This window comes from Rhyacophila brunnea, unplaced genomic scaffold, assembly GCF_057557595.1.
Source record: "Rhyacophila brunnea isolate RB1 unplaced genomic scaffold, BYU_Rbru_1.0 scaffold_111, whole genome shotgun sequence".
In the NCBI taxonomy this organism is placed as follows: domain Eukaryota; kingdom Metazoa; phylum Arthropoda; class Insecta; order Trichoptera; family Rhyacophilidae; genus Rhyacophila; species Rhyacophila brunnea.
In genome coordinates, this window is record NW_028232765.1 from 1149319 (window position 1) to 1160833 (window position 11515).

At 24.5% G+C, this 11515-nt stretch overlaps 1 protein-coding gene across 2 annotated transcripts; it reads left to right on the forward strand.

Moving 5' to 3' along the window:
- The first annotated feature begins 1252 nt into the window (after positions 1-1252).
- Positions 1253-10441, forward strand: LOC147078239 (large ribosomal subunit protein uL5-like). 2 transcript variants are annotated; one of them, XM_085960558.1, is made up of 2 exons: positions 1253-1279; positions 9929-10441. In XM_085960558.1, exons 1-2 carry the CDS (start codon positions 1253-1255, stop codon positions 10439-10441), a joined length of 540 nt encoding a protein of 179 aa, XP_085816684.1. The 2 variants fall into 2 exon arrangements, with proteins under 2 accessions (XP_085816684.1, XP_085816685.1); XM_085960559.1 differs by lacking the exon at positions 1253-1279 and having other exon boundaries at positions 9917-10441.
- Positions 10442-11515: the final 1074 nt, after the last annotated feature.

Here is an 11515-nt window from a genome sequence, read left to right on the forward strand (position 1 = left end):
TAAAATATTTTTTATTTTTGGGCTATATTTATAGTCGTAATTTTAGTTTTTGTTCTCAGACACATTTTGCTTGATTCTCTGTACGCACAGCCTATTTATACTTTCGGCTATTTTCTCCTCTCCAAAGTCTTCTTCAATACCCCTCCTTCTTTCGAGACCTATTAAAATAAAAAGGTATTCCTCAATCCCAAGGTTTCATCTTTAGTATATTTATATACTAAATTAAATCTCAAAAGGATTAATACGAATTCAAAAAAATCAAATTAATTCCAAAATGATTAAATTAATTGTATAGGATTGAATTAATTACAGAAGGATCAAATTAAATTGCAAGCCTGTTATACTACCTTAACGTTTCAGTATATAAATAGAGATTAAAAGTTAACGACATAAGCTAAATATGTAATTTACCTGTTACAAGTGAGATTTAAACCTAGAGTCTAGATACCTGTTTATAATCAAAAATATATCATTCCAACGTTTGAAAAATTACTTTACTGAACTTTTAGAGCTAAATAATTTGTTGGAAATGAACCATTTGCAAAGATATTTAGCCATATATTTTACATGTGTATAATCAGTGATTTAAAAAAATGTTTTTACATTCTAAAATTTGTTGATGAGAAATTATTTTAAAAAATTTATCATATTTTCTTTCTGAGATAAATAAAATTTAAATATTCGAAATCATAAATATTTTTTTTACAATCTAAAATTGCAAATTAATCAAAATTATGGATTAAAGTCCCCATTTTTGTTAAGGAGTTAAAAATCCCAGACGAAGTAGAAGCATACATGCAAGCTCTCACACTCTGCAAAACACTTGAACTCATCTCATTTGAGAGAAGAAGAGCAGTTGATGAAGATATATCAGAGGAAGGTGTAAAAGATGCATCAAGGAGTTGTGAAATATTCCCAATATGCTGACCACGTCTAAATAGATAAAAAGAAAATTAACCCGTAAATAAATAATAATATCAAAGCCCCCATTTTTATTCTTTCTTTAGGTACACGTGAGAAATTAATTTCAAAAAACTATAAATGCCGATTCAAAATATCGTATATACATAATTATTTCGCTATACCTAATAAATCCGTATTATGTGTTTTTTTGCATTTAAAGCTTCGCACTTGGAACATATTTTACGAATCCGCAACTAAATTGAAATCTTTATCATTCATTAAAATTAGTATTCTCGTGTCCCTCAAATCTTTCTTTTCTAATAATTTTATACATTAAAAAAAAATATTGATGCCAATTACAATTGAAGCTTTAATCGTGTTTATTCATAAAATAAAAATATAATTATCTTGACTCTCCATTATTAAAAAATTCTATTCATAAATACTTAAATATTTCCACATAATAAGTCTCTTATTTTCACTGTATTATACATGAATTTATAAATAGTGCTATTTTAGAAGCAAATAGCCAGATGTAAAATATATATAATGATAACATCGGCTAACGATATAACTATGCTAATAATATACAGAGAAACGTAATTAAAGATTAAACACCACGAAATTATAATTTAAGGTCTTGGGCATAACAGTATGGTTATTTCTACTATATTTTAGAAACATTTTGCGGATAAAAGAACCTTAACATATCATATAAATAACTAAATAAATATTTATGAGATTTGAATAATTGAAAAACGGCAATTTAGTAGTATATGACAATGAACAGGCTGGTTTTTATCTTCTTGTGCTTTACAATATGATTCTAAAAATCTAAAATATATATCCTTAAAATTGAATTCAACACATATTCAATATAATTATAAATTCTTGGTATTCAATTTCTGGATTATTTTGCAAAATTCACTTGTTTTTTTAATTTCTTAAACGCATACATTGCACATTTTTTTAATACTTTCCCCATTTTCATTTTATTTATTAGAAATAAGGTCGAAACAGACACACCAAACTTTTCGAGAAAATTTGAGTCGTAAGAAATCTAAAGGCAAATAATCTAGATATTTTCTAAAGCTATAAGCAATGCATTTGGTTCCATATATTGTATCACTAATAATGCAATCGCTTATTTAAATTCCAGAAAATAAAAAAAAAGAACTAGAAAAACTAATTCAAACTATTTTAGTTTAAAAATAAATAAAATTGGTTTAAATTATTATAATTCTATTTTATAGATGTGTTATTTTTATTTTTGCAATCCAAACTAAAATTATAATGAAATTCTAAAACAAGAATTGCAAAAACGGAGTTTTAGTTGAAAATAATAACATGAATATCCTTAAATATATCTTGAAAAAATTTATAAATTACAAATAACGCTATTATCATTCCAAATAGAATGAAAAAATGACATAATGATAGTATTAATGCAAAATAAACCCCTTTTATTTCAATCTGAGAATTGTGGCTAATTATATGCATTAAAGGCATCTATATTTATTTTATAAATTCAAATGTGTTGGTTAAAGAAAAAAACTGGGAAACGAAAACTATCATAAACACGCTATATCCTTTTAAACTGTACAATAATATGGTTTTTTTGATTATTTTAAAAAAAAAATTATGTTATACTGTGACTTCTATTTTTTACACTTCGTTAACTCGGAATATATAGTTTCTAAAAGGTTTTAAAAACGATTTAAACAATTAATTGTTCTTGTATTTCTTGAATATTGGGCTTTGGTATTAGGTTTATATGTAAAATTAACTCTTTTTTGCATATAAAAACAAATTATTATGTTTATAAATCAATTGTATAGGTTTTTTTTAATCTCAGCCATGATTTTCAATTAAAAAAATATAAATTTGGAGATTTCAGTCATAATATCTCTTCAAAAAGAACTATTTTGAAAAATAGCTAAAATAAACACATTTTCATTGACGAAAATTCTAACAAAAATTAATTTCCTGCGTTTATATATAAATACTGAGTGAAAAATGTATATGATTCCTTCTGTGTCTCTATAAAAAAAGCTACATAAATTAAAATATTTCTTTTTAAGATATGTTCTGTTTTTTTTATACATAACTAGCAGCAATACTGAATAAAAACTGGTCATGAAGTTCGATGCTCATTTGATCGGGATCAAAATAAATATTCCGGAATGTATTTACATTGAAATTAGATCATACAAAAATCAACAAAACAAAATTTTATAAAAATATTTATTTATACTATTAAAGCCACTTCAGAAATACCCCAAACGTCTTAAATACATTTTATAATTAAAATAATCGGATTTTTTTTTATCACGACATCTTTCATGAATGATGTTTTTATATTATGATACAAGGCATTAAATGCATAAAACCGTCTAGTTTTTAGGATATACGGGCGATGTTTTAGTTAAAGATATAGTTTATGGAGAAGTAAAATAATTGAAGTTGGTCTATAAATATAAATGGTTATTAATCCGTGAATAAAACATGTAAAACAATTAATATAGTATAAGGTATATTGTATAATCTTACATTTCATTTTATCGTCAATTAAATTATAATTTTTGTTTATTTTAGGACATATTCTTTCATCGATTGCTCTAATAATTATATAAAATATTACATTTTTGTCAATGAAGGTATTTTTTGTTTTTTCTTTTGTGTGAATTTACTATTATTATATTTCTTTACAAATAACTTTTAATTGAATAGAAAGCCATAGAATACTCTTTTACTATAGGCTTGCCTATGTTTAATTTATATTCTTATCCCAAGAAACTAATAATTGCTCTCAGGGTGTTCATATACATCATAGTTTATATTTTAATTCATTCTTATTTAAATTGGATCTCGAACATGTGTTTTAGGAGCGGAATTATTTCTATTTGTAAATATTTTTCAGTTTAAAATCATTTTATTCATCCCGAATTCTGATTAATAATATTATTCGCCTTAAAATCTATCTCTGTAGTCAGAATTAATGGTCAGCTTTTCCGCAATTAAAAGGTATTTACGTTTTCCGTTTCAACATTATATTTATTTTCATTGAAAAATTATATTTTTTTGCATGAAAAACTAGATTATGCGATATAAATCATCTTTTAAACATTTGATGTCAAAAACCAAAAATAAATAGCGGCATATGTATATTTTCTAACGTATTCAAACGTCTTGGATTGTTTATACAAGAGAAAATACAGTTACAATGTGTTCTTATCGAAATCGAGAAAATCTTGTGATCGAATAAAGACTACCACCACATACTCGTAAAATTTGGACTTTTTTTGGGAAAATATAAACAAATTTATTATCTAAATATTAAATTTAGATCTATCTTGCTTATTTATAGTTTTAAACACTGAACTGACGAAAGTGCACACAAATACATATTTTTTGTTTTATATCAAAGCTCTTGCAATATTTTATTAAAGAAAACAATCTCCATAATTTAAAGTGTATAATCTTAATTTAAACTACGCACAATTTAATTTAAAATAAAATAATCAAATAGAAAGAATGTGATCAAACTTAGAGTTTTTTTTGAAAGGCTAAAGTATAAGAAATTGAATGAAATTGATAAGAAAGAGTAAAATAATAAATAGAAATGTATGCGACTAAGTGATGCATTATGTTAAAATAAGAAAATTTTGATTGATGTTTGTTAGTTCATAGTGAAAAGAAGCGTAAATAAAGGATAGTATATAAATTAAAAGGGATGAAGATAAAATAAAAGTTAAATTTCCTCTCTAAAAGCCCAATATTTTTAAAAAATATGTAATCAACATCAATTCTTATAAAATACAATGTAAAAGAAAAGATGAAAATTATGATCGCATTGAAATTTATTTGTTATAGAAAGCATTTTAAGTCATAGAATTACATTTAAAAATTAAAACAGATATTTAAAAATATTATGTAATTATTTTCTGATCTATGTGAGATAAAATAAAGATAAATTAATATTTAGTAAATAGTCCTAATAAATGATTGAAAATTATTAGATAAATTACATACTAATAAAAAAACATTTTCCTTTCATGTACGGTTATTAATTGCAAAAAGTACTTGTTTATTAAATTATGTAAGTCGACATATTGAAATTATAATTAGAAAAATACATGTATAAATAAATATAAAAATCAAGTTTTTTTTAATTTAATGGAAGTATTTTATGTTCTAAGAATTTAGGTATTATTTATAGATGTTTAAGAAATTCCGAAAACAACCATCAAAATGTGGTTTTTTCTGGGATAATTAGTGTAAAATAAACTTTAGTTTTAATTGGGAAAGAACAAATATCTAAATAAACTTGGTAGATTATTTTAAAAATGTTAAAGTTCTGTTGTTTTTATTTTAAACATCTAAAGATTCCTAAAAATCAATAAATACGGTCTGATTGATGATTCAAAATATCTTTTTTAGATACTTAATTCGAGATTGGACAAGTTCACAATTTAATCATTTGATCATAGGGTGTACAAAACATAGATTTTAACAGTTGTTAACATAATCATAAAAAGGGAAAATTTTCGTATATAAACTGTAAATTATTAATTTTAACTTTAAATTGCTCCAATATTTTAAAATATATTATTCTCAGGTTTAATTATATTTTATTTTGAATATATTTATTGAATGCATACAAATGCGTATTTAATTTTTTAAAATATATATTGCTGCTTCAAATAATTCAATTTATACCTTTGGCATATATCAATTTGAGGTTTTATAGATATTGGTTATATAATACGGTAAAATTTGATTTGTCTAGGTTTTTTATTTTACATATTTTCATTAAACCCTGGATTTTTAGCCTTTTATTTAATTTTTGTCACATTATAGATGATTTTCCATTCATCCTTGTTCGTTTTTTGTCGTTTCTTTTCAATTCCATCATATTTTTTTTAATTTTTTCTTCCCCTTTAATTTATATATATATATTTTGATTTTATTTAAAGTTTCTCTTTTCGTATTATATATTTTATGATTCAAATTCAAAAATATGTTTCGATATCTTCAATTAAGTTTTGTCAAATATAATCGTGAAAACCATATATTTTACCTTTAACAAATAATTTTATATTATGGGGTTCAAGCGTATAGAAGCTACCGATGTATACATCATTATTTTAATTTTCATTTGCATGTTCTTTATTCATATAAAAAAATCAATATTTTTATAACTATTCATTTATATAATGTTATAAATCGTATATTAAGGAGCTAGAAATAGGAACTGGAGCTCAAGTATACGCACAAGCATTTGGGTTAGAGGAAAGTCTTGCATCAATAAGCTTTGAAAAGAGAAATATTGTGAAGATGTCGGTACTGAACGAAATATCATGCAAATTTGTTCATATACTAATCATAAGTTTTGCTAGATCAAATTTAAATTGCAGAAAATCAAATAACCCATAAATTAATTTCAAATATTTTCATTTTACGATGGTTGTCCTTAGAAAGCCCCATTTTCTTGTGTGATTTTGGTTAATGAGCATTTACAATTTAAAATATGAGGATGGCATTAATCCAAACTTTAGCATATTCTAAAATGTGAGTTTTTAAATAAATTGGATGTTTCGTTCTTATAAGTTAAAACTCGACCGATAAATACATTATGCGACGAAAAATTAATGGTTTAAAATACCGAATATTCAATAATTTTAAATATATGAGTACTCAAGACTTAATTAAAGATCAATGTCTCTAATTGAAATTAAATACAAATAGTATTACTTATGATACTAAGAGTTTGGTTATTTATTTACATAAGAAAGATTATAAATAAATCCAAGACACAATAAGAACGCATGTAAATATATTACAATAATAAGATAATAATTTATATTCAAACACATATATTATATAAAAAAATTTCAAATTCAAGAATTTTCTTATTAATTTAGCTACTTTTCCAACTAAATAAAACTTTATAAAGCTTTAAGAAACAGGCAACAATCATATATATTTGTTCTTAAAGAATAAATTTATTTAAGCGCTACGATGTTTTTTTGGCTTAATATTTGTCAGGAAAAACTTTAGATTAGTCTATAAAACCGATTTTCTTGATAATTTTCACAGTCGTATCATTTTTACAATCTTCATCAGTGTATCCTTTTCACACAAGACTTATTAATTTAAGTGTTTTTTTGATCATATTGTCTGTGTGCACGCTTCTGCTCAGTTGATATTTCTAACAACTTTTTTATGTACGACTTATGATTATTTGTTTTAACTATTAATCTTATTTATTAGCTAAATTTATTTTTAGCCATTTTTATTTATTTATGGGTCAAGTTTCTTTTTATCAGTTCCATCTATTGAGACGTAGTCAGCCCATCGGTAATATTGCCTAATACCTTGATACGGCTTTTGACACCTTCCCCTGATCTATATTCATCAACTGCTCTTCTTCTCTCAAATGAGATGAGTTCAAGTTTAGCCATTCATAGTTGTTCAAGCATAATTTTAGATTGCTCTATAGAATAAATTTAGCACATAGTCTTTCCAGTGTATCATCTTTACAATCTTCCTCGATCCATCTTCTTCTTTCAAGACTTATTGATTCAAGTGTCTTCCTTAATACTATTATTTGTTTGTGTGTATGCTTCGGTTGATATTACCAACACATATGGCTTATGGTATTTTTTACCACTTCTCATCCCATTTATGACGCCTTTCACCAATGTTATTCATTTAAAAAACATATCAATTTACGGGGTAAATAATTTCTAGCTACTTAAATTTGTTCATGCAAAAAATGGATTGTTATATAGAAGACATTTGCTTAATATCTATTTTATTTTAAACATCCCTATAATTTATTATCTTCTTAGAAGACTTATTTTTCGGTGTTTTCTTCAATCTTATTGTTTGTGCGGGTGTTTCAGTTGGGATTCGTTTGTTTTATTCAATAATTTTATTACTTCGGGGTACTTTTATATTATTTCTTTTTACGAGTAAGCAAGAAAACAAAACTTTAAATGGTGCTATAGATTCAACAAATTTTATTTTTTGAGCATCGACCAATTGATTAAATTTACTTATTTTAGCTTCGTTCTATTACTTTTACACCTTTTCAACCATATAAACTTTGGATGGCTCTACAGAGCAGGCCTAATCTACAGACATTCAATTGCATCCACCTTACAACCATCCTCTATAATATTCATATTTTAAAACATGAAATTCCGGTATATTTCCATACCTTATTGTTTGCATGTATCCACAGCCCCCGTTAGCATTCATAAATTCTTTAATATACGGATTATGATATTTCGCGATTAAAATATGACACGTTATTACTAAAAAATTGAAAAGCAAATGCCAGTAATTGAACATGCCGCTTAATTTACATCTATTTAAAAAAATATAATATGTGTCTCTTATAAATGTTTTTTTCATGAAGTGGTTTTAAATTCCTTGTTTTCTGGGATTGTAAAAGCATGATTAGATGGTTCGAAGAATAGCTAATATTTATGCTTCTTATATAATTATTATTTTCCAATATTTGAGAATATATCTACTTTACTAAAAAAAATTGGAATTAAAGTTTCTAAATCAATTTCATTTGTCTATGTATAAACTTTCTTAGTATTTAAAACACTATAATATAGATGTTATGTTATTTCCACCATACCATCACATTTATTACGCGGTTTTGCATATAAATTATACTTATTCAAAAAAAACATCTAAATAATGCGTGTTTTTAAAAGTAAAAAAAACATTGCTGTATAATTTATTACAAAGAATTTATAGCGAAATAATATTTCAATTGTAGGATCTAAACATACATGTGCAACTTTTAAATTTCTTCCATGAAAGTTTTAACCTCTGTCGTGTAATTAAATTTTATCATGTAGTAATAAATGTCGATATATCATAAATTTTCTTTTTTGATGAATTATAATATAATTACTTTTAAATTTTCGGGGTAATCACGCATTTTTTAATTTTGAGAAGTACCAAAAGACTTGTGTGCATTTATTTACCTCGGGTTATTTTGTGTCATCACTTAAGATTTTGTGTTTTTAAGGATGTGAAAATCCTACCTTTACATTTTTTTGAAGACATTTAAAAACTTTGGGTTGATAAACATTCGATTGATTGTATGAACATAGATAAAAATAAAAAAAATATTTTTAAACTATATATATATACTATATATGATTTATGTAGTGCGACGCCTAATTCTCAAGATATTTGTCTTTAAATATTATTAAAAAAAATTTCTTTATTGATGGAAATGTAGCAAATGATTCACTAAAATTTAAATTCTATATCATGGAAAACCGAAATCGTAAGCAACAAACAATAATTTAAATTTTTTAGCAAATTTAAGTGCCAATTTATTATAAATAGAATTTTTAACGATATAGTGGACGGTAATATATATTCTTTGACAATTATAATTTGTAGTATTTAAAGAAATGTACAATTATCGGGTTTAATTGTTTCTAAAATATATAACTATATTTTATTAATCTTCTAATAATTAGTATTTATTCGATTTAAGGATGCAAATCACAAAAAAACGATTTAAATGTGTTTTAGTTCTTTCTACCGAACTTAAAAATTATGAAATGCATTCAATTATTGAACGTGAACAGACATAAAAACCTCCACGTGGAATACAACTATTGATATCCCATTTAAATCACAATATAAAATATAATTTCTAATTACTTAATTTGATGCTTTATTAAATATTTATTATTTTTTAGATGCTATTGTGAGGCAAAAAACCTTCATTGATCAGATTTATATTCTTATACGATAATTGTAGTAAAATAACTGGCTGAAAATCCATTAAACAATATTAACTACCGGCAATACCATCAAATTTTCCTTTTTTTCTGAAATAATTTATTAAAAGTACATTCAAATTATATAGACTACTTATTTTATTCTAAATATTTTTGAGTCTCAAAATAGTCGTCTAATGTTTTCACAGCATTTTGTAATAATACATTATTTTTTGACCCCACCTAAAATGACAATCGAGAAAGAAAATCCAATGCAAGAAATTTATATCCAGAAGTTATGCATAAACTGCTGCGTAGGTGAATCTGGTGAAAAGCTCGAACGAGCAGCAAAAGTTCTTGAACAACTTACAGAGCAAAAGCCACAGTATTCTAAAGCAAGAATAACAGTGCGATCATTTGGAATCCGTCGTAATGAAAAAATAGCAGTGCATGTAACTGTTCGTGGAGACAAAGCAAAGGATATTCTCGATCGTGCTTTAAAAGTAAAAGAATACGAGCTCCCGAAAAAGTGTTTTAGTGCACTTGGTAATTTTGGGCTTGGTATTCAGGAACATATTGATCTTGGAATTAAATATGAGCCCGGAATCGGTATTTTCGGAATGGACTTTTTTGTTGTGCTGGGAAGAAAGGGCCAGAGAGTTGCTCACAGGAAGAGATGTAGAAAACCTGTGGGAAAGAAACACAGAATAACTGCGGAAGATGGTATGAATTGGTTCGTTAAAAATTATCAAGGCATTCTATTGAATAAATAATTTATTTTATTGGATTTTTTTGATTTTAATTATTTGCTTCATTTTTTTATTCTTACATCTCAGTTTATTTACAGACTCTATAAATTTTTAAACAACGAAGCCCCACAAATACGCGATTTATTGTTCTATGTAGCAATTAAAGTTATGCTTTGATAATAAATTAAGTATAAAATATATTGTAAAAAGCCTTTTAGATCAAACACTCCATTTATTTTCGCAAAAGTGTTGAGACCATCCAATTTATATTTTCATAAAATTTATTTTGTGTTTTTAATCAATTTATGTAATAACGATATAAAATTAAAATTTTCATAATAATTTTTTTGAATTTATTTTTATTAAAGACATAAAATTAATATTCTCTTCTAATTTATTCTGTATTTTTAATCATTTTATGCCATAAAGTCATAATAATAGTATTTTCATGATAATTATTCTATGTTATAACACCATGATAACTGTGTTTTCTTGAAATTTATTCTGTATTTTTAAACATTTTATGTAATAACGTCATAAAATTAATATTTTCATGATAATTATTTTTTATTTTGAATTTTTTTTATTTACTAAAACCTATAATTAATATTTTCATATAATTTACTTTGTGTTTTAAATCATTTAATGTAATAATTCTATGTGATTTATATTTATATCGTTTTATTTTTCTTTTAACTATTCTTTTTCATGATACTTTATGGAATTGTAAATAAAATAATGTATCGGAAACATTCGAAAAACCAGTTTAGTTGTCTTTTTGTAAAGAATATTTTACCATAAAAAATTATTTACATTTTTAAAGATTTAAACTACAAGATCAAAAAGAATAATATGAATTTTAGGTTGACTTGGATCAGGCAAACTCCTAAAAATAATGGGTCTGATGAAAAAATTTATTAACAGACCATTTCATGTTAACATAAAATGGAAGAACAACCTGTATGCGGAAAATATAATGTAATTTTGCATAAGATAATTATAGGCATGATTATTAAAAAAGTTAATTATGAAACTTCATCATATGAAAATCTGACAGGTTCTATAATCGTAAATTCATGGCACATATATTTACAGTGA

What these genes read in the sequence shown, in the direction of transcription:
- LOC147078239 (XM_085960558.1), top strand. Translation starts at nt 1,253, where the DNA reads ATGCCAATTACAATTGAAGCTTTAATC. An exon ending in TTACAATTGAAGCTTTAATC is followed by an intron (nt 1,280 to 9,928) that starts GTGTTTATTCAT and finishes ATGACAATCGAG; the next exon opens with AAAGAAAATCCAATGCAAGA.